The sequence below is a fragment of the Topomyia yanbarensis genome, chromosome 3 (assembly GCF_030247195.1).
Source record: "Topomyia yanbarensis strain Yona2022 chromosome 3, ASM3024719v1, whole genome shotgun sequence".
NCBI classification, from domain to species: domain Eukaryota; kingdom Metazoa; phylum Arthropoda; class Insecta; order Diptera; family Culicidae; genus Topomyia; species Topomyia yanbarensis.
In genome coordinates, this window is record NC_080672.1 from 95,768,595 (window position 1) to 95,794,025 (window position 25,431).

Consider the following 25,431-nt stretch of genomic DNA (forward strand, 5'->3'; position numbering starts at 1 on the left):
AGGATACACCGTTTTTTGGAAATCTGTAAACTAGTATTATTCGCAAAACTACCGAAAGTCGTTGAAAAAGTGAAAACTTCCGCAACCAATTACTAAAATCGCCGCAAAAAAATCATTTTACTGTGTAGACCCTCAAAAGTAACTACTGGACAACTTTTGGCTGGCTTAGCGTGTATGTATTGAAAATGGCACTTTGTGTCGGTCAGCTAGTTGGGAAGCAAACATCAGCAAACAATGGCCGATAGTTCTCAACTGTGGAAAGCATCGCAGCCTAGTGTTTTCAGCTTTGGGGAACACTTTTAAATTTGCACATATCGTCGCTGTTGTGCTATCTTATGACAAACGCCATTTTGGGGTAAACTGAGTTAGATATGCCACATTACTTGTCTAAAAAATCTCTACAAAGTGGCGTTTACAGAATTATGACATTTCACTTGGTCACTGAGATATACCGAGAAACGTGCTGAGAGATTCTTTATTTTTTGCTTCAAATGACTGTGTCTGGAGATTGGCTCAAATTATCTTAATGTATAAGATGTTTTTATATGTAAAACTATCTGAAAAACACAATGGCATAATTATTTTCAAAACAAAAATGCACGAATTGTGAGAAAAATGCAATTTAAGTTTTATACTGGAAATATAGCATATTTGGCAACACTGTAACAAAAAATAACTATTTTTTCTAGATTCCCTGACTCATTTCCTTCAAAATGCATCTAACCGATTGTTTATAGATCAAATGAAGCTAAATATATGAATAAAAGTTAATAATTGATGATTTTTTTCTATGGAAAATTTTCCATCCACGATTATGACACGCCATACAAATTTTGTCATCAATACACACCTATGACACGTGTGAGCGTGACTTTCGTTTACATTTATAGTAAAAACTCGCAACATAATCAACTGATCTTCGTAAAATTTGAGAGAATAATATAGAATAGATAGAAGCATCAATTGTCTTCTTTGATTAGTTTATACCATTAATAAGTTTCAAGATATTCAATCTCAAACTTTAAAATTCGTTTTTCTCGAAATATGCAAAATGGCGCGTGTCATAAGATAGCACAACAGCGACGATATATCCTAGTGACTGGTTTTATCGTCTTCCAATATATTATGTGAAATTATAGGTAAGTTGATTTTGGTTTATTTAGTCAGTCCTGTTTAGTTTATACGTATCGAAAATATTGAGCTCTAGTTAGGGAGATACTTATCGTAACTTCACCCATTTGTAGCTGATGTTTAAACGGTCTGAACAATATCACAACATTTTTTCAGCATTTTTTTTTTCGCCAAGATGGATAAGTTACGTGCAACTATTTTCCGTATGTTTTCGTCATTTTCATTTTGTTTAGTAGACGTTGTGGCAAAGGGAAGGTTGTAGAGCGCTTTGATAAAATTATTATTAACGCACTCGCATTACTTTCTTTCTTATTTTACACTGATTGTTTTTCGATAGCTGAAAGGTTTTTAGGCTGCCTGTTGTAAATACTTCATCCGCCGTACTGATGAAACGTACACTACTTCAGCTGAATCGGAGAATCGGTACGATATCGAACAAATTTCAATTCAATCTGGCTGGAATTGCTCACCACACAAAACATGCACCATTTTCCTGAAATAGACGTCCATTGTTCTGAAAATGTACCCCGTACCACGATAGAGAGATTTCAGCGAGAAATTATTCGAGTTGCATACTCATATGGAAACCATTTCACCGAACTAGCCTTCCCTTGATTCCACTTGTAGATGTACCAGTTTAAATTGTAATAGAATGCACCATTCGAACGAGATCCTCATGGGCCATAGTGCACTGTGTTTTTCGAAGTCCTACACGGAAATATTTGCAAGTAGGTATATCGTGTATGGAATTTGCGTCCTGGAATTGAATACAATGCATCGGCTAAGTGCACATACCTTTTTGCCATTTCGACCCACTCCCCCCAACATGTCAATATGGACAACGGATAACAATATGATGTGACTGCAGTGTTCTTCGAAAAATACCGCGAACCGCACCGTGGTCAACATTTTGGCAGAATAACACAGGTCAGGTGGTACGCTAGGCGGACGACTTTTGCACTTTCCGATGGATGCGCGATTTTCCTCCACACACACACACACACACAAAGTGCAGGTTTGACGCCAGCAACGATCTATTTGCATATTGATTGTTAATTTGTTTACCATATTTTATGCTTGGGAAGAGCGATTCGGAAGCCTTCCCGCAGCATCAACCACCGACGGCGGCGGTGGCGGCAATGATGGAGACCCATTTGCATTCTTTGGCCGCTCGTGTACCCGAGCGGGCACGTAAGGGGTGAAGAGTGTTTTCAAACGCAATCAGGAACCAAATTTAATTTGGTGGAAATGCATTTGAGAATTGAGTTATCACCTCTCCCCGCGCGCTCTGGTGTCAGTCATATTGGCCCCTAACTGCCGGCAATGCATCGTGATACGTCAGCGACATCTCCGGTAATCGAAGTGTCAACAAATTTTACCATAATTTTCGCTAATTGAATCGACAGATCACGTGTTTGCTCGCCTGAATGTTGATATGGTTACTGTTACTAAATATGGGTAGCTCTGGGATGGAAGCAGCCAGTTCTGTCGTTTCTGTAAATGAAAACAAGCTAAAGTAATGATTTTCCCGTATTGATTTCCAGGCTGAACCGCGGGCACGTTTAAATATAGGTTTGTTTATGTGTTTACCTTTGATGTGGAGTAACATATCTATTGCACCCGTCGTTTATTGTTTATATTGTTATTTATACCTTTAACTAACACGTGAATTAATAGCTCTGCCCGAGCAAAATATTTGCAGTGAAATGAATTCATATTTACAAGGCAATAATTCTTTATACTGCACACAATTTCTGAATCGATGAACGATCATAAAAGTTGAGTGCATTGCAATTTTATGAAAAAGTGTTTACTGTGGGTAAGGCTGTATTGATGGGGGAGTTGATTGCGGGAAATGTCACAAGTAACCAGGTGTATTCTATGCAAGCCATTCGCATACATATTGTTAAATATTTAATATTTTACCAGAATCAAAAATATGCTCGCAAGAACTATATGAATGCTTTTAAGTAAATTTTAAAAGACTTAATACGCGAATTAGGAGCACAACTCGATCAGAAGAAAATAACAATAATAGAATGCAACTTTCGTAACAAATTGTGTTATAAATCACTTGATTAGAACTAGTTGGTAGCTCAAATAACAGAAAATTATAACAAGTGTCAACGAAAGATATAGTTTTAATACTGTTTTGTTTTGGTCTTCTGATCGGATAGTTGTCCTATTGGATTTTTTTTCACAAACCATGAGTTATCTGGTGGATTGTAATGGACATCACCTTTAATTCCCCATCACCTTTAATCATCATTAAATTTACCAGGTGAAAATATCGCACATATTGTAGTAAATATGGATAATATTGCTTGAGAGTGTAAAAGCTACTTTATCGACGCTGTCAAAGGGATTGAAAATGTCGATATTTTCTGGTAATTAGAGCGTGGTCGATTTGGTTCTACGTTTGTTGATCAACTAATCTCCAGGTGACCTTTGTGATATCTTTGTCCAATCCGATAACGAGCTTACCTTCCGTCGTGGGCATGCGTCATAGACACGTTGCGGTTGAAATGAATCTCTCATCCTAGGGTCTCATTTCGTGATGGCATGCATTACGGTGATGATGCTGTAGCTGAAGAAACGGCCTTCGATCTTCACAACGCACATTCTGCCGATGTTCACCTGAAACTTGATCAAGCGTTGGCGCACCTTGCTCAGTACTGTAAAGCCGGTCCCTAGCTTGCTTATTGTGCCACCAAGCCGGTAGAATGTAGCCACTCGATACCCACTTCACTACATCTTCTGCCCTGCTTCCTGCAAAATTATAACTTCGGCGTGGCGAGTTTGCAACTCGTCGCACAGGATTCGGTCGAATCCAAGTAAGCCAAGCGACGTACCGTTCCATGTTCTAAGTTTCCAAGTGTATTCCATTTTTTCGTGTGGGATTTGACGACTGTTTAGATAAGTATTTTCTTCCTGATAGTTCGTAACGTGGTGTTTCTGGGCAGCTTGATGGATTGGCACCAACCCCATGTCTCGTCGAAAGACCGCCGTGTTGGGCCGTTGTATTAAGTTCTGACAAAGTAGGGCTAAAGAGCCAATTTTTGCTCGCATCTTCTTATTTCGCTACTACAGCAGAATGCGGTATAGTCGATGCCGGTCTATAGCTTAAATAGCACCAATAGATGAACGGAGAGGCATGAGATAGGAGCTTGTGAATACTGGGACGTATTCACCATTGGACGACCAGGTCACAAAAGATTACTAATATCAAATAAATAAGTTGGATTTTAAAGTTTCGTGTTCCTTTCATTAGTAACTGACACCAACTTGCTGTCAGTTAGACGATATATCCAAACTAACACCAAATCGGCGTTAGTTAGACATTCAATCCAAACAGTTCACACAACATATGTGAACGCCTAAAGCAACTGGCTGGTACCGAGTGATGTCTCGGTTAGCCAAGCACAGAAGCTCAAGGTCAGTTACTGACGAGTGGAAATCCAAATCCAACTTATTTAAGTTTGACTTTGTGCTCTTAAGCGCAAATTGGTACATCCATTTTTTTCCGTTAGGAAAAATAAAGGTTTGAAAACCAGCCTCCCTACCTATAATCAGCAGGAGAACGTAGCTGTTGGCATCCCGGGCGGTCGGAATAATAAAGAACTGCCCACATCCCACTGAAGAGTAGCAGTGTGGTGATTGGAGAAATAAACACGGAAGAATTAATTTATTTGTTTGTTGTGTTATGAAAATTCGAAAATTCTTGGTAGAAGCCCCTTGGCCGCCCTGTCATCTAGGGTATGCCGGGCAGAGTAGATGCCAAAGAAATGGGCAAACCCCTACTTACAAATTGGAGGTAAGAACAATTTTGGAATATGCTAAACAAATATTCGAATTAAAGGAAGCATTCATGGTATTAAACTTTTGTGCAATTCGTTTGGTTTTTTTTAACAAATATGATTAGATCTTGGTTTTGTTTACCAAGCCACAACATAAAAACTAAGTTCAATTGAAGTTTAATACTAACACACGTACGAGGAATGAATTGGTAAGGTGTCGCGCTATTAGAACCAGAAAGAGAGTTAAGGAATGGCAGACAGAGGTAACGATCAAAAGGCTATAGAGCAAATTCTTCCTTGCGTAACTCGGAGCGCATTTCCGAAAGCAATTGTAATTAGTGAAAAGAAAAGATGAAATATCTACTAGACTGCCCAGAAAAATAATGAATTTTTGAAAACTCAATCGACCCGCCCCCCTGAGTCGATTCCTAGTCCGACCAGGAGTACTTGCACCAAATTTGAAGAAAATCGGACAAGTCTAGCTACCGGGCCAACGTATCTGAAGTTTGTATGGGATTTTTCGACAATTTACATGGAGAAAACCCACTAGCTCGCATTTTTATCGCTAGGTGGCACTGTATGCATCGCATCATGTAAGAACCATGCACTGCTAGGCCCCATGCAAAGCTGACTCGAACATCACTTCGCTAAAAGTTCAATAACTTTTTTAACAGTCGGATTGACTAACAGTCTTCAGCAAAGTTGCAGACAATTAAATTATCCTTCTTATTTTCACTTACAGTGATAATACGATGGAAATTATATTTTGCTATCGAGTACACAAAAGTCATGATTTTTTTTGAGAATATTTTATAAGTAAAGTTCTGATTAGTTCCCATTATGCACGGTGTGCCGACATAATTAGTTTGTGGCGTTACGTCGGTTTTCGATTTGCTGTTTAATTCTCATCTTCAAAAGAACGTATACCGATTTAGTAATTATTTTGAAATTTGAAGGCGCATGAATTTCGTCGAATGTCTATAATTGTGATTTGACAAGGCACTTGCCAGCAAGAAGACATGGTGTGCCTAATGGGAAGGGACACTGGAGTGCAACGAGAGGCAGGTAAACCGTGATGTTGCATTAGACCGCTGTTCAGTGAATTGCACTGGATTGTGCTCAAGATGTGATAGAAAAGTGAATCGGATTTAGTAAACTGCGAAGGCTGTGAAAATTTATTGTTGAAGATTGGTTTTCTAGTATCTACAAGCTATCGAATTCGAGGAAAATCGTGCCGCTAAAAAGTAGTTGATTTGAAAAGCGTGCCAAAACTCGGACTCAAAGAAGGTGTCGCATTAGAAAAAAAATCTGCTAAAATGTGAGATACTGTTGCACCGTGTGACACATTCAACAAGGGTTACAAAATCTGATTAAAGCATGATTTTTTTTGAGAGTTGTCCTACTGGAACTGTAGAGCTGGGTTCTCGGACGGGTTTCCCGTCAGAATCGCTCACTACAATTGCATACGAGACGGCAAATATCACCCACTAAAAAACTGAGAGCTGTGATTCTGATAGTGATACTTAGTGTACGGTTCAGATGGGTCTTTACGATCGCGCGGGAATGAGCCTTTATTTGTGGGCGCTTGAGACCCCGTTAATCAGATTATAAGTACTTTAGCGTTCAATAAATTATCGGGGAAGCGTGTATGTAACTTCGGTTGCATAAATTCGATCATTTAACCGTGTGACCATTTTCATATTTGCGTGTGTTTTTGAATGACTGCGCGGACCGTAAATTTTCTATTTAATTGTCACTGGGCGGTTCAGATGTTAGAAGAGAGAGAGAGAGAGAGAGAGAGAGAGAGAGAGTTTCCCCATATCACTAGATTTCCCAGCCATGTCGCCATGGAACGTATTGTCTAGTGGATATGAGCGATATTTTTTGATTAGTCCAACATGGACATTTGTTGCTAGGGCCGAGGGTAGAGACTTACAGACTTGACCGATTCATGATCGCCCGAACACAGGTTTACGTCTGAGACTGCGTTGCATGCCGTGATTGACCGAGTGAGGAAAAATGCACAATGAGCCAAAAAGATTACGCTTGGAAGGAGCAAATTATTCTCACTGTTCATGAGCTTGAGCTTGAGCTCAAGTCATGGACCGACGACCAACGGCTTTACTTCCCTTCCAAAGGAAGACATGACCACAGATTTTTTCACCTCAGAAAAATCTCAACGACCTCGGCTGGGATTGAGCCAGACCAACTGGGATGGGCCACAGGCGCTGTCTCCAAATTATTCTCACTGTTCACGAACAATGCTGTTCTACCAAGGAAGGGAAGGAATGTTAGTTCGACACTCGCTGTTGAGAGCATGCATCACGGAATTGAATAATAGAATAGTTAATAGAAAGGCGAAAAGATCAGAAGATATGTTTTGTACACAATTTGATCTTACCAATGTGCGCGAAAGTCGTTAACGATCAGTTTCCGAGAATTATTATTGAACAACTTGAATTCCGAACAATCAGCCGTAGAATTGTTGCTACTGCGATTTTAGCTTCTACTTTATACTTAACTTGTGCGGTCACCCCTAGTTGCAACTTCGTTATTGAACTGGAATAGCTCAAATTACGGAAATCGTCACAGTAAATGACGAAAAAGTCTATCAATTGGAATTGCTTTCTCAAACGAAATTTTAATCGAGAGTAGTAAACAAACCCAACTTGCAAAAGAAAACCAGGAAACAATTTTGAGTGGCCTAAAATAATCACTAACTATATCGAAAGGTTGACTTTGACCTGCCATCCCAAGTTTCATCTGCAAACTATAGTAGATCTGATAAGGCAACCTATAGAGCCGTGCAAGTCGCATGGGTTTGAATGTGTTATTGTCCTAAAATGAAACAAGCTAAAAAATATTTTTTTCAATAGTTTCGGGCCTAAAAATTGGAAAAGGACTGAGATATTAACTCATGGTACTAATCTGCATCATAATATGCCTTAACCCGCACACCCCTAAAGATCCCTATTCTTATTCCCATCAAACATCAAAGTGGACCCGGCGCATCAGCTTTCATCGAACACCACTCAACGTTCGAAAACTTCCTAGAAACACCAAATCGAATCAGAATAGTGGCGCACCGCCAAACATGAAATCTTGCACTACCCTAACACATACATACATACATTACCCTTTTCTCCAGTTCAGTGAGCACACCGCATCCGACTGCCGGATAGAGCGTTGAGGTGCGGTTTGCTGGTAAAGGATAAATGGGAATGAGTTTAGAGTGAGCTTAGATTTATGCAAGCCATATGCACCAGGATCCCGGTGGTGCACCCGAGAACTCATCTCCGTGCCGTAGTGAAATTAGTTCTATATGCTTGCTTGAGTGTGGTCTGGTGTCTCGACGGAAGGCCAACAAACACGGTCTTCGAGCTCTAAAATTCAATAACCAGAAGAAGAGAGCTTTCGGGCGTAATCCGAGAATTATTTGACGTATATTTCTGCTTGGTTTAAAACTAATGCGAAGCATGCATGCATTTGCGTATGCATGCGATCCAAACGGAACCGTTCGGATCATCAAAGCATGAACACGGAATAATTGAAACTAAATGGAGTTAGGTTCTATTGCAGAATGCGTTTCCTCGCCTGACCGTGGGAAGATCGGTTCTGGCATTTAAGGAGAAAGTTCCGTTCCACAGATAAATTTCAATATAATCCTATCATATGTGTTGCCGGTAAGTGTCAGGCAGTCACGTGTAAACAAGGAATTCACTTAGAATCGAAATGGTATAATGAAAATAAGATAATACGATAAAGTTAGTTTCATTCATCAAACATAATGAATGGACGACTCAACCAGCTGACGGTTTTGGAAGCCCTGGGAGACGACATTTATATTCAGTATGCACCATGAACTCTGCATATTCCAGTCTTAGAGAACAGACATATAAGCTGGGACAAGGTTTCCCGGAAAACCTGTGTAAACATTTAAATGAAAATACGTTGAAAATCACCATCGCATACATGTTCACATGCGTGAGTCACCATTGTTTTCAAGTTTGCACACAAGTCCCTTATAGCGATTGCTGGCCGATCGAAGCGCCGGCTAGTGGCAAGTTGCTACTTGCTGTTGTCATTTCAAAGCGACAGTTTTATTTCTTACACAAGTTGAAAATTTTACTTGTATGTCAGTTCTCAGTGGTTCAGACGAATCCGGAAGCCTCTGAGGAACTAAAAGAAAACGTTATGATCCAAACTGTGTCATTATCAGTTTCCTGGAAATGTATATCTTATTTAAGTTTGCTATTAACCGTTGTGTGCCCGACGCGGTACCCGGGTACCTTTTTAAGTTTCAATTAATTAAATTCCTATGTTTTATCCATAGCTGGAAATTGAAATTTTGTGACATCTTAGAACTTCACTAAGTCAAGCTTTTGGGTTAATAATATTGTTGATATAGTAAGGGTGGGAGTGAGGAGGGGCTCCTGAATTTTTTTACTACGTAACAGGCCGACGTGGGTACCCGGGTACCCACAAAAGTAAAATGCCCATAACTAAGGTAATATCCAACCGATTTCGATACTTTTGGCTGTTTTGGATTCAGGAACTCATGCACTTTTGGACTTGGTAAAAATGAGTCGGGTTACTTCATTCGGTTTCCGGGAATCCGGGTTTCCGGAAGCAGGTACCAGTGCTGGGGTACTATTTGCGAACTTCAATGGAATACTAGCAATATGGGTATCAAAATTCTTGGAATTGCATCAGTAGGCTGTATCTCGTGGTTTTGGAACCATTTGGTGATTTGACCCCGGAACGGACATTCCGGAGCAGGTTCCCGTGGGGCCGTGAGTGGCCATTCCGTTCCAATTCCATTTTTTAAATAGCCATAACGTCTCGTAACAATAAAAAACAGACTTCCGAGTCAATTTAAAGAGTTTTGATACACATATTGCTAGGACATTATTAAAATTTGCAAATCATATCCTAATACTGGAACATTACTCCGGAAAATCCAGATTACCAAAAACCAGACCCATTATTCCGGTTCTATTGTATAGAATCAAAAAGTAAACGAGTTCCTGAATCCAAAACATCTAAAAGTGTCCAAATCGGTTAAAGGAAGCCATAATTATGAGCATTTCAATTTGTGGGTACCCGGGTACCCTCGTTGGCCTGTTAAAGGTGTTTTTTTTGTTGGACACATAACTGTTAAAAGTATCTCTATTAGGAATATGGGATTGCCGCGCAGCGACAGACAACGGTAAAATGACCATCGAATTATTCAAGCCAACCATAGGCTACATGTCGAGCGCTGACAAAATTTAGGTACAATTTCAAGGACACTGCTGGCGTGACTAGAAATCGATTCCATATTTGGGAGTATAATTTGGGTAAAACCTTTTTTCCACTAACCAGAAAATTAGATAAAACCACATTTGCGCGTGAAGGGCACAAAACCTATAACTGAATCAGTTACGAAATTTGCGTTTAGGCTTCACCCCAGCTTAGTCCTGACACCAAGTTAGAATCGGATTCTGATGAGACGAAGTCTAACAGTAAATTGCATAACTGATTTAGGGGTGGGTTTGGAGCCCTTCTTACGCAAATGTGGTTTTCCCTGATTTTTTCCTTAGCACAGAAAATAGAGTTTTACCCAAAGTATTGGTTTGCTGAGACGAACCAAGCTATTATGTCATTAATTCTCTTCAGTCAGAACTCCTCACTTGACTATGAGTGCTCAGGAACACAAATTGTGTCTCCGTTTTTGGAGCTAGCGTCAATCCGGCACTAGCAAGGTTCTAGCACTAAGTTAGTGTCGAATTCTGATGAGACGAAGTCGAAACGCAAATTCCACAACTAATTTAGTCACTTTAAAGCCTATTCATCAAAATTACTTTTATATCGCATTACTACGAGATTAGGATATTCTGAAAAGGTGTTTTATTCATAAAAAATCATTAATTTCGCCGAAATATCATTGGGCTATCTCGTTTATTTGTATAGTATTTTCAATATTTGAAAACACAATATGCGCTTACTAATAGATTTGGCGTAAAGTTTGGTCCGCTTAGAATCCGAACATTTTTTAAATACTAAAGTTTCGTCTCGATACGTACGGTACTAAAAAAAGTTGTGCTAGAAGGAAGACGAGAAAAGAAAATCTATCCTGCACACCCACGTCGGAAACACAACAAGGTCTTTTTGGTGGTATCCAAGGGCAAAAACTAATGGGAATGGTGAGTGAAGCGAAAGCAATGTGCTCCTGTCACACCTCTATTAACTGTGAAAGGACCCAGAACTCGACAGTCTTCGTTAGCTCTGTCACCCACCGAAGTACGATGGTTAATGAACTAAAAATTAGACACCAGACAATAACAAAAACCCGGGCCTTGGTATCTAGCTGGGAAAGTAAATAGATCAAATATGTAGGGCGGCACCTGCGGTTGTGTGTGATCTCGCTTTGCAGGCAGGGTATGATCACTGTCGCCAGTGCGATAATCATGTGCTCTTTCTGGGATATCATCATATCCCAGGGATAGCGTAAAGGTTAGTGGATTGGGTCGGAGTCTCGAAGCTTGCTGGTTCGAATCTTGCCTCTGGGAGAATGCCTCTGGTTCCGTTATCGAGCCCGGAGTGTGCAAAGCAAGCATCATTATGGTGCATTGAATCGGCAGCTGAACTGGACGGTGTTAAGGTCGATCAAGAGAAACCCAGCCCAAGTAAGGATTGAAACATTTTAGCACGCTACAAGTCCAATCTAGGTTTTTCAGTGGGTATAAAACCACAATAATACCTTTATTGTTACTATGGATTGAGTCTAGAAATCAGAATTTATCCAAAAATATTGTCCCAGCCGTAGTATCAATATGCAAGCAGATTCATTCCTTATATCCAACTAATTGAACATGACAATGAAACAGAATCTAATCGCTAGAGCACGCGTTTGGAAACTTCAACTGCTCCTTCGAGTTTGACGAAGTAGAGAATATGTTTTCTCATGATTCCCGGACAAAAGATTGGATCACATGTTTGCTTGCGAGGGGCCGCCGCTTCCGACGGCAGGTAGGCGGCTATCTCGCCCGGCACATTCTCAGCGGCTTTACGCCGCTTTGCATCGTTGGTCTCGGTAATACGGCAAATCTGCAACACTCTGGTTTCGCGGCATGCACTTGAGAAGTGTAGAAACTGATGGTTTAGCATGTGTAAATATATTCAGTAAATTATGTTAACTGCATACTTTTCACAGCGCTTTGGCAAAACCTCTACCGCATAATATGTCGGCTGTGGTGGGAATGGATACAAGGAAGCGGAAAACCTTAATTTTTGTATGGTACAACGCCAGTGATCTCGAGCGAATGGAAAGCAAAAAGTTAAAGAGTTTCTGCGTCAAATTCACGCAAGTTTGGCACGTTTGTAATTGACGCAGCTGTATACAAAGGCAATTTGAACACCATATATGAGCGACCGAAAATAAAAGTCGCAAGGACAGAACATGCTTCCTAGAACCCGTTTCAAATATATTAGAATATAAAAACCGGATATAAGCTTCAAGCATAAAAATCGGACTGAGACATTCCTTTGTATTAGTCGGGTAAAAAACTTCAGTAAAAAAACCGGAAAAAAATACTTCCGATTCTTACAAAGTAGTTTTTGTTAACAAACTTTCAATCTTGAACATCAAGATATACGGATGCTCCTACCAGCGATTTATTTATTTTTAAATGATTTTTATAGTGGAAGTTCATACTTGCCGAGTTTTACGGGTGAGAACTTTTTAGGCGATTCTTATGCTGAAGGACTTTTGTCCTATTTTTATGCTTGAAGTTTATTTCAGATTTTTATATTCTAATATGTTTGGGACGGGTTTTGCGAAGCATGTTCTATCTTTTATATTCGGTCGCTAATATTTCACTATAAAAATCCTGCATGTATTATAAATTCGAAAGAATAAAAAATAATTTATATTCTACAGGCAATTTTTGGAAAACCATACTTTTCGAGCGACATAGTGGAGTACCACAATTAACTTCTAAAGACAAATGTCAAATGCCTTGGTACTACATACAGACTTCGCAGCAAATTCGTAGTGTACAGAACAATTGCAGAGCTAGCGCTACGGCCCTACTGATCAATCAGAATCCTTCGGCTCGAAAATACGACTTATGAGACCAGCGCCGTTTTTATAGTGAAATGAAACGCAAGACGGTTAATTCTCTAGGTAATAAAATAGGTAAATGATTCGTCAATTCTAGCTACACAAATATATTTTAAACCTAGGAGAATAAGCCTGGCAAATGCAGTAACCATAGCTTTATAAAAATTGAAAAGAATAGCTCATGATTTAAAGAAGGAAAATAAACAATTCGTTTTTCCAGAATCTCACTAAACTCAATCATGTGGTAAGTTATGGCACGAAATATCTGCTAACTGAGAATAAATAATTTTGTTTCGATTTTTATGACATTTTCAGCGTTTTTTTTCGCTCAAATGAACGCCATTTAGCCAAAAATCAATATATCTAAAAACGTCGCTAGCTGTTGTCATAAGGAATCAAAAAAACTTTAATTTTGGCTCTAGGTCAAAAATTACGGGAGATCTATTACCGGCATTACTTCTGCTATAAATCCCATTTTACAAGTTCTTGATTCATCTCCTTATTATGGCAAGAAAAATTCCCGAAATATGACTATAGAAATAGTTGCCTATTTCGAGAGTAAAGCAGCTTTTTGCCTTTCGAGCCCACTATACATATGTGTATTGAAATATTCAATAATGTGGGTAGTAAATGTAGTACTATCCACTTGAAAAAATATTACCCGCTGGAAATTTGGGAACAAACCTAGCAGTTGAATTTTGTCACGCATGTGTCTCGGGCGGACGTTTGAATGCTTCGAGGTAGGACCGAAATTTCATTTGCATAAACGCATCGCAATCGCAAGTGATGTACGTGTAAGGAATATATATATATATATATATATATATATATATATATATATATATATATATATATATATATATATATATATATATATATATATATATATATATATATATATATATATATATATATATATATATATATATATATGTATATATATATATATATATATATATATATATATATATATATATATATATATATATATATATATATATATATATATATATATATATATATATATATATATATATATATATATATATATATATATATATATATATATATATATATATATATATATATATATATATATATATATATATATATATATATATATATATATATATATATATATATATATATATATATATATATATATATATATATATATATATATATATATATATATATATATATATATATATATATATATATATATAGGGTGTTTGGTTCATGAGTAAGAATCTCTCGGGGGGTGATTTACTGTCATATTTGGAGCAAAAAATCGTTCTACACATACCATCAAATCTCAACCGTTACAGAGTTATTGAACTTTTTGTGTTAAAAACTTAGGTGAGAAAAAATTTTCCACTGAAAAATGTCCTCAAATGTTTCAGCTAATGAGGTTAAGTAATCTTTTCACAGTAATTTATTTAAAATTTAACAATTTTGATCGATTTTTCGTTCACTTCGCGAAAATATTAATAGTTAACATCACTATTTTAATAATTCAAATTGTTAGTCTTGAAAAGTTGTATAATTTGTTCTTTGACATGATACACTTATCTTGTCTTGTTTTCATGTGTTTGGGTTATTGAACTTGGATATTTTTATCTCATATTCACTAATACTAGTTCTTATTGAAAAAGTATGGCACTTATTGTACCTTTTATTATTTTTATTCGAAAGCCAGGAAAATTTCGCAGAGAAAAATGTATTAATACCTTTCAGTTAAGTGAATTTAGTATTCTTTTAAAGGTTAATTATTTTAAAGTTAGTGTTATTATTAGCATTTTAGTTATTTTCTTAAAATAGTAAATAATAAACTTCACCATAATTATCATAGAATCAATGCATCTCAGCGATTTCTACAATTCTTCCTTTGACTCCATTCAATTATCTCTTTTAGTTTCGAAGCAAAATCATTTTTATCTCATATCTCGTCTCATATGCAAAAACAACGATTTCGAACCCACTGCATTTGTGATAAGGCCATGCTGTGTTAACTATTAAATTGCAGCGAAATGAAAAGCGATAGGGATAAAGTGTCAAATAACAAGTTGTAGAGAATATTAAGGGGCACCAAATGAACAATAGTGACGATAAATTTAGTTGATTAATAATTAGAATATTTACAAAAATCACCAAAAAAAACGTAAATTTTGAGTTATTTTACTAGTAAAACGTCATGTAGTACACTTAACTAAAAGATATCTGTACATACATCGAAAGGAAATTTTCTCAGCTTTCCAATGAATCCCTGATAATAGCGATATAAAGAACATTTTTTAGATTAGAGTCTTTTAAGAACTTGCAAGTCAATTACAGGAAAAGTTTAGAAGTCAAATTACAAGGAAACGAGAAGAGCTAGGAATATTATGTTGAAGAACAAGTTATGAATCGTCCTCAAACCCAACTTTTGGATAATAGATATTGCTATAATCACAATTCATTATTTTGAGAAAATTAACAAAAACCTCATCAAAAACACTAACTTTTACAACTAAAAGGTAATTAAAACTAATTATCTGAAAGACATGAGAGCACTATTCAATAGAAAATTTTCTCACCTTTCCAATGGCACTAAAAGATTTAAAATACGAGGTATACTTTTTGACTTAGAGGTGTTTTAAGATAAACAAGTTTTTTACACAAAAAGTTCAATAACTCTGTAACGGTTGAGATTTGATGGTATGTGTAGAATGATTTTTTGCTCCATATATGACAGTAAATCACCCCTCAAGAGATTCTTACTCATGAACCAAACACCCTATATATATATATATATATAAAAATTGTAGATTCGAATTACCAGCCTAAGTGTATTCTACTTCACTACGGTTATGTCTCTAACATTACCTACCCATCTTTTTATTTGAAGAGTATGAATATTGCAGATTATTTAAAAATTAACACAAATAATACATGCACTTCATTGACGTCATTCAGTTAAGAAAATGAGGAAGTGGCAAATGATGTGAAATATCACGAAACCGCGAATTGAAATGTTGAAAAAACATGTTTTTCCAGCAGCTGCGTCTGGCATTGTACTTGCGAATGACTTCTTCGGTGTCTTCGCCGTCGCCAGAGCATGGAATTGAAGTTGTGCATTCCGGCTCATGTGGTTGCTTAGCTGTGCGATGATCGCGTTTACGCTTCGGATTATTTTTGTGGATTCCTTTTTCTTCTCTTTTTCAAACAAGTTTTTTTGATTATCTATTTCAACAGCACCTTGAACTATTATATTGTTAACTCAAGCGAAATATCTGACGCGCTTTCATTGATGACGAGCACTTTCCTTTCACACGAGCGCGTAATGTTTTGAATGGAACCATGAATTGTTTAGAGGCTGATCGAATACTGGCGCCATCTTGAACAGATGCAATTCTCTTTACTTCGTTTTGTCGTTTTTCGCACGAAATCACACACAATTATCCTGCCAAAATAATTCTAATTTGCATTATAGTAGTTACCTATAGTGTCCCCAAACGGCTGACTTATCGAGCCCCCAGGCGTATGTTTCATGGGGTGCGCGGCGTTTGGCATAAATACGTTAGGCATAAGCACGTTAAGCATACATACATTAGGCATAATGGACGATTAGCATAATTCACAAAAATATAAAACTAATCGCAAGATTTTCGTTATTATAGACATTTCGCTTGTTTTTTTCATATTAGAAAAAAAGATGCTTTGCTATACTATACCTTCGCATAACTTTAGCGAGAAACTCCAAAATGAAAAATACCGTGCGAGATATTTAACCCTTGCAAGTGCAGAGTTTTTTTCTGTTTTTTCTATAGACGAGATGAAAAAAATATCCCTTCATTTAAGTGAACAGTTTTGGTACAAGCACAATTACCAGTACATTTGCATCCAAATATTAAAAAAAGCAAAATAATGAACAGGCGTTAACTTTTGGATCCTATGGAAACTGGCAGTGTTATGTACAGGATCAATATTAGGCTACAGATTCTACGTTTGTGACGATACCTTTTTCATTTCGGTAACTCGTCACAGTACAAGATTAAACTCTCTCCCATATCAATAAGTTTCCGTAGTGCTATTTGTGATGGCCTCGAGAATACAATCATTGTGTTTAAGAATAGGAGAAATAATCAATATAGAACCGACAATATTCGTATATTCGTTGAATGAATAATAAAATGCCTCATTCATTCTTTCATGAGCTGCTCTTCAAGGTTATATATTTTCTTCTTGGACAAATACATCTTGCATGCATGAAGAATTAATTTCAGTTAACCCTTACATGCCCAATTTTTTCTAGCGTTCATACAGTTCAAGAAACACAAAAAACACGCTTTGAAAGTTGCTTCTTTCGCAGTGCTGGAAGCTGCTCAATATTTACCTTCCGGTGCTCAACACAATTCTCCTAAAAAAAATTAATATTCTATATGCTAGGAAAAAATAGTCGAAGATGTTTTTTTTACGTTTTATCAGTTTTCAATAATAATGTAAAATAATGGAGATAATATCAAAATTTCATTTATCAACGCTAACTGTAACTATCTCTGGTAGTACTGCTCCAGTAGAGTTATATCAAACTAATAGCAATAACTTCAGTTCTAAGTTCTAATAGTCCCAGTTACTGGTCTTACTTGTTTTTGTGAGTAAATTCTTCCTAAATTAAAAGTTTTAGCAGTTTAAAAACGTTTTTGTTTATAAACAACATGGGCATGAAGAGGTTGATGTGCGTTATTCATACCTTAATACAAAATAGACCGATTTTAAACAAGAGTATTTAGCCTATTTTAGAGATGTGCATTTTGTTCATTCGTTCATTCGATGTGCATTCGTTCTGCATCTTTTATATGAGTTAAGATTTCTGGAGGTATTTACAATAGAATAAAATGTTGATCTAGTTTTATCAGCTTCCAGAGTAATTCTACAACTTCAAAAAATTTCAAATATTTGCCCTCTTATCACCCGAGGCTGTTACCACCAAAAAGATCCTTAAAGGGTACTTAAACATGATAATTTATGCCTAACGTCCATTATGCCAAACGTCTTTATGCTTACCGTCCATTATGCCTAACGTACGTATGCCAAATGTCCATATGCCTAACGTATTTATGCCTAATGGGGTACACCCTGTTTCATGTTCATGCCTGTATATTTTTCAAAAACAAAAATATCGAAAAACCTACGCAAAAATCGTGTTCAGCATTTATTTTTACGTAAGAAAAAACACTTGACATTTTTACATTGATTAAATGTACTGTACTGAGGACAGCGCACGAAAACACAAACTAGGCCGCAATTAATACGATCCACTGTAACAGGCAGCAATTTTTGAGCAATACAGTGAAGACCCGTTTTTATCAGTCCCTTGGCGAATTTTAAACTGATAAAACAGGGACATTGATAAAATCGGGTCATATATTTTTCTGTCTTTTTAATAAAAATATTCGTCTTTGGTCCTTAGACATAGCCTTGCAACCTATTCTGATTATTTACTTTAAGTTCCCGTTAAGGGGGCCTGACAGCGCAAAATTTAAAAAAATTAATATTGTCATAAATTTCTTTATCTCTCTTCTCTCGTACGTAGCGAGTTTTTTAAAACAATTGCTACGTGTGTTCTAAATTTTGTCACATGCCCACCTCACCCTAAACGTGTTACGTTATAAAAAGTACTTTTGTCATTGAAATATTGAAACATGCAAAGCAAAGACATGTTTCAATGCGCTCGCATAATAGATTTATTAAACAATAAGATCTTTACTGTCCTTCAAAATTTTATTTCTGTTATGAATAATGTCGAGTGTCTACTGGTAGTATTCTTTATTGGATTGTGGGTTCGGGTCCGGAATGAATGTCATCATAAATTACGAGTTTTCGGGTAATCATAAAAACTATTGCTTGGCTACGTATGCAAAATCTGCTGCCCGTCAATCTCCAATCAGTTTCTATTGGATTGCATCTCAATGGCATCAGCCGTTATGTAATTAAACTTTGGAACCACCTTATGCAGTTTGGTTCCAGAAGGTGTATTCGTGAAAATTTTAATATTCTCTTGGCCACGAAAGACAAAAGTTTAATGAAAATGTAAATAGCCAATCTTGCTCTTGTTTGCTGTTCCAGCTGGTGCTGGTCTGGTTCCTGTTTGCTAGAGTGTTTGGTGCTTCGTGCTTGAACAGTAAACCTTCTGGTGTGTGGTTAAATAGGAGAGCGTGTACCTACGTTGTGACACGGCTAAGAATGCAGTGTCCGTCATGTTAGGATTTAATATTGCGCCGAAAATATTTAGTTCATTCATTTATCCATTTTCTAAAAATAATTTTACTTTTCTATTTTGCGGTACGTACACATGACTAACGAAATGATTTTCTTTTTTATTTCAGGTTTGTTGTTCTCATCAATACCGAAATATTTTATCAACATGAACAGGTGCGACTTATGTAACAGCGAAAAAGCATTGTCAACACAACATATGAGTTTTGCTATCAGTGCTACCAAATAGCTGATTTTTTAATATATTACGCTTAGTTTTGGCGATGAACTGACATTCCTTGGCACTAGCTAAACAATTTTATTCGTACATACTAAGTTATTAGCTTCACCATTCGGCAAATGGCTGGTAAACACCCCCTATTCCAAAATAATGATGGTGAAAACTGTGACCCTTCTACGAGTACATCTCGCCACTCTAACCTGACAAGCCCATTTAAACACTTACTAGTCGTAAGTTTTCGGAGTGATGCACGACACGAACAACACACCAGCCGTAGCATCCTGACCTGACCTGCCCTCAACAGCAGCATAAATATGGGCCGCATGCCGCTCGGGGCGACACCACCCGCTCTCCCTGCGCAATGTAGCTATATGTAGCTTTGTGCTGTCATCCTGATGTATACAACGCCACTGCGACCGGTTTTTACCTCTATTAGGCAGGTGGCCCCGCCGCTGATGGATCTACTAGGCCACACTGCTGTTTATGCTAGGAGAAAGCCCCCTCTCAGAATCAGGCCAACACCATTCACGAGCGGAGACCAACCAACCAACCAACCAACCTAGCTTCCGAATCCGAGGAGCGAGTAGTAGGGTCGACCTGATGGTAAATTGCGCTTCGTCATCTTCAGACTATTATTCTACTCGAGAGCGGAGTGAATGGGGCCTCGAAAGCTTTGGCAGCACAAACTGCGGCACAACGGGACGGCGAGGGAGAGAGGTGAAAAAGACGAAAACAATTGCAGCATCATTTCCTGGTTCTTGGCCTCAGTCCTTCGGTGCGGTTATGAAATATGTATGTAGTATGTTTTACGTATCGTAGCTAGGACAGAGCAGAGTAGTTACTTCAGCGGCTGGTATGGGTAATGTTGGTTCTAGTTTCATTATTATGAAGGTGATGCTGCACTGCTAAAATTATTCGTGAATGTTTTCGTATACATTATAATCTGTGGCGCTTAAAATATTGACCATATGAATTACTCCCGGCAAACCTCAAGGGAATGATTAGTTTTTTTTTTTTAATTTTTGAACTAGCAGCTACAGGAAGTCGTTATTTATATTCGGTTTATCATCCAACCCCCACCCCACTATATTTTATCTGGTTAGTAGAGCCCATAAATAATATGCCTTTTTAATTTCTTTTCTAGTATGTCAAGGAATTTAAAGAATGCAAATACAAAGTGCACTTTTAAAGTGAAATAAATGTTCAAAAACTTTTTTCACGGTCAAGATCATATAATTTCGAAAACATCAACTTTGCAGGTTTAACAACTTTGAAGAAGCTTTTCAGCATAAAAGGGCTTCTTTTGATATAATAATGTAAGTGATTAAGTCTCCTAGAAGTAATTATGGAGAAATAATTCTACAAAAATAGTAAAGGTGGTGGTGTCTTCAGCAAAGTTGTTGATAATGTCATTTTAAACAACCTTGTTGAAAATATGAAGCCTACACAAATTCAATATATCGATATATAAAACGATATCTAAGAAACGTTCCTCAAACCAGTTCTTTTCAATAAAACTTTTGATTGTAAGCTTCAGAGACTGCCTTGAATAGAATGTGATTTTGTACAAACTGTTATTGCACCATCCAATCCATAACTAAAATATACATCATTAATAGCCACTAACTTGAAATATCGTGAAATCTTTTTTATATACATTCTTGCCTAGAGGCTGTTCATATAATTGATAATACAAAAAAAAATCAAATGCTCATAAAAAACCGATCTTGACCTTGACAATCAAAATGCGGCATATTTCATCAGATCTGCTTTCCAGAATATTTTTGTCATTGTTAATCACATTGAGTTTTTGTCTGAACTCTACGCATTCCAAAAAGCATTTTAGCAAAAATTAAAATGTATGCAATTTTTCGATGAGCAAATTTTTGTTTATAGGCAATCAACTTAATCGAATTTCGCTTCCCATTCGAAACATTGTCCCTAACCCATATTTCGGAACATCTCGTCAAAAAATAGCTCATGACAACTATGAGACCTTGGCTTAGAGATCAGTTATAAGATCCAATTCCCACAATTTTCCAAAAGCCCTCATGGTGCCTAAAACAATAGGTTCTCAATGAAGTGATCAGACGATATACTCCCAGAATTGTTATTTTTGAGTATTTAAATGAAATTAGTCAGCATTAAGTATTTTTTTCAATCCAATTAATTGGTTTGTGGGAGGAAGGGTTTAATCTCCCTTCACAATTCACTTATAATCTCTATCTCAATCGAAACGTACAAACGCTCGTGGCCTCTGGGATAACACAAATCTGGTCACAAACGAGAACATGCAATTGCAATCATCCACACATGCTTACGACCGCCATCTCGCCAACATTAAAACACCCGGTAACTAAGTGAATATTTTAGCTCTTATAAATTTATATACTTGTCTCAAGCACCCATTACTCGCGTGATCATGAATCGATCACGTCCGAAAGTCCCTACCCTCAGCTCTAGTAGCATAGGTCCATGTGTTCAGTTGGACTAATAAAAAAAATACGCTCATATCCACTAGATAACACGTTTCATAGTGACATGACCGGGAACTCTGGTGACATGGGGAAACTTACTCTCTTCTAGCATCTGAACCATACATTGAAAATTGAGTATCAGATTCAAGGTCCGCGTGCGATCATGCAAGGATACACGCTATATGCGAATAGCTACACGATTATAAAAACAAATTTATGCACACGAAGTTGAATACACGCTAGCGCACGCGACAAACACATTAACATTCAAACGTTCGTGCCCTTCGCGATCATTTACGCACACTTACGCACACGATCTCTTTAACAGAATAACACTCCGGTGATTAAGTAAATCTTTTAGTACACTCAGGTTTTTTTTACGCGGGGGATACGAGCCGCGTAAATGAAAACGGCGTAAATGAAAACCGCATAAATTTCAAAATCCGCGTAAATGAAAACCGCGTAAATTTCAAAATCCGCGTAAATGAAAACCGCGTAAATTTCAAAATCCGCGTAAATGAAAACCGCGTAAATTTCAAAATCCGCGTAAATGAAGACCACTTAAATTTAAGAATCCGCGATAAAGGGAACCTCATTGATGGATACCGCGTAAATTCCAAAATCCGCGTAAATGAAAACCGCGTAAATTTCAAAAACCGCGTAAATGAAAATCGCGTAAATTTCAAAAACCGCGTAAATGAAAACCGCGTAAATTTCAAAATCCGCGTAAATGAAAACCGCGTAAATTTCAAAATCCGCGTAAAAAAACCGCGTAAAAAAATACCGCGCAAAAAAAAACCGCGTAAAAAAAAAACTTGAGTGTACTCATAAATTTACAAACGCGGTTTCAAGAGAGGACCTACAAACGCCCCTGTTTTCGCGATCATAAATCGGTTACGTACGGAAGTCTCCCCTGCACTCTGGGTTCATGCCTTCAAGTACTTTAAAATTACAATTTTCCATTTACTATAATAGAATTGCTACTTTGAACCAATACACACCCTACTGCTTTCATACAAATTTTTGCCTCCTCCAAATCAGATAGTATGAAATGATTTTGCGGAAAATATTGTTTTCTGCTAGCCCACACTAGCAACACCGGTTGTTGACTAGCAGTTTCAGCAACATAATTCGTTACATAAAGGTATTCGGCAACGATTATTGAGGTGGTTTAGCAACCAAAAAAACGCACATGTAAAAGCTTATGCTTATGCAACTAATCGTAGTCGTTGCTTGTTACAAGTGCTACTTGGGCAGCTACCAGATGAAATATTGTTTCTCTTGTTAATCGGTTGACGAACCGGTGCCAATAACTGCGTTTTTCAGTTTTCATCGAGGTTTTCATTTGCGTTTCTAACGTCGCATATATTCGGCAAAATTTGGGCGATCCGACATTCAAAAAATCCTCATAGCTACACGATTATAAAAACAAATGTATGCACACGAAGTTGAATACACGCTAGCGCACGCGACAAACACATTAACATTCAAACGTTCGTGCCCTTCGCGATCATTTACGCACACTTACGCACACGATCTCTTTAACAGAATAACACTCCGGTGATTAAGTAAATCTTTTAGTACTCATAAATTTACAAACGCGGTTTCAAGAGAGGACCTACAAACGCCCCTGTTTTCGCGATCATGAATCGGTTACGTACGGAAGTCTCCCCTGCACTCTGGGTTCATGCCTTCAAGTACTTTAAAATTACAATTTTCCATTTACTATAATAGAATTGCTACTTTGAACCAATACACACCCTACTGCTTTCATAAAATTTTTCGATAGTATGAAATGATTTTGCGGAAAATATTGTTTTCTGCTAAGATGTGGACCACTGCTCTTATGTGTTTTTAAAGGGAGAGGCTGTCGATCGTGTTTAAACTCGTAATTTTCAAGGAAACTAAAAACTAAAACAAATCAAATTGAGCTAAAATTGTTCGAAGAAACCATAGAACAATGATAGAATTTTGAATGTAACATTAGTCACAAAGAAACCCCGAGCAAAAATATATTCCGAAGAAAAATAAATTGAAGGAAACGATTTGTTTTACAAATTTCAAGACCCCTTTTAATACCAATGGGAAGCTGGCTAAATGGTGTCTTCGAGGCATTTCATTAACATTACAAGTCCGTTCCTCGGACAGTGTGTACTCACTGATTTAACCTCCTAAAAGGGAGATGTATGTTTTGAGCTGCTCATTGAAAAATTTCTCAAAAAATCATCAAAATGTTGAAAAAAAAATTAAAAATGATTTTTTTGTTTAAATATTTTCTACCAAAGACACCGTTGGGTATCTTTGACTTTTAAATTTTTAATATAAATTTTTGTTTTTGTGGAAAATGACACAACATTATTTTCAGTCTATATTTTTTCGTATAGAAGTATTCATTCCTTGTGACACGTTCTCAGATAGTTTTGCTGTATGAAATAGATTAACCAACTTACAATTTTAGGAAGTTAATGCACGTAGAAACGTCTTCGGATGGTCATATTTTGCGGTCGGCCAGTTTCTCGTGGAATCCTTCACCATACGCGTCATTTAAAACATTTAAAAACATCGATTTTAAGCCTCTCCGGGCAAAAAGAGGAAAAACAAGACCTTGAAATTCGAAAAGTTTCACCTGATTGTACAGAACACATTTGTGACAAAGGATTCGTCATCGGACCATCTAAAATATATAGCTTGAATAAAATTTTGAGAATTTGTTGAAAGGATAAACAAAGTTTTTCTAGTTGTGCTTAAATCGGATCAAATTTAAGGAAGTAACATGTTTTTGGGGTGAAGATAGATACTGTCAGGGCCGGCAAAAAGCGTGGGTAGTATGGGTAGTACTACCCACTCGCAAATTACCGAGAAGGGAATTACCCACTCGAAAGTCTGGAACAAACCAAAACCTGAGATTAACCACGCGTATGTGTCTTTCTTCACAAAATTCTTGCGTCTTAAATTCTCAATGTAAAGCAATTTCATACTTTTATTCAGATACAGAAATTTCTCTGCTTTACAATTTAAATTTCTTGAAAATATGGGATAACAATTAGGATTTCTTTGAAATTTGGAATTTTTTTTTGTTTATACTCATGGGAATACATTTGACACATCCACATCTTATAAAAAGAGCTCAGATCGGTAGACAAAAAATATTAATACAATTTTATCCAGACTATGGGAGGAAGTTAGAAATATTTTTAAGGAAAAGATATACAGTTTGTAATTTTTTAACATGAACCATTATTTGATTAAAAATTGAAACAAGGAGAAACATTAGTAGACTTTTTGTAAGGAAGGCAAAAGATTATTGATCCCAACATCAGAAGCAGAGACCGTATCGGAGAAAGTAAGGAGAGGGCGGACAAAAATGACAGCGAAAAAAGTAATTAAACTTGTAGCTTTGTGGCAAACGGAAGATTATTATCAGGACATCATGAACCGGATCGC

At 37.0% G+C, this 25,431-nt stretch overlaps 1 protein-coding gene across 4 annotated transcripts in view; it reads left to right on the plus strand.

The window, feature by feature from the left end:
• Nucleotides 1-25,431, plus strand: part of LOC131693204 (uncharacterized) — a 422,811-nt gene that overhangs the window by 31,966 nt on the left and 365,414 nt on the right. Inside the window, exon 3 of one of the 4 annotated variants that reach the window (XM_058980850.1) lies at nt 19,401-20,615. The exons of the other annotated variants lie outside the window; for them this stretch is intronic. Within the exon in view, the coding sequence (XP_058836833.1) occupies nt 19,401-19,519 (119 nt within the window). The 3' untranslated portion in view covers nt 19,520-20,615. Of the gene's footprint in view, nt 1-19,400; nt 20,616-25,431 lie in introns of those variants that run through there. 4 annotated transcript variants of the gene reach the window in all.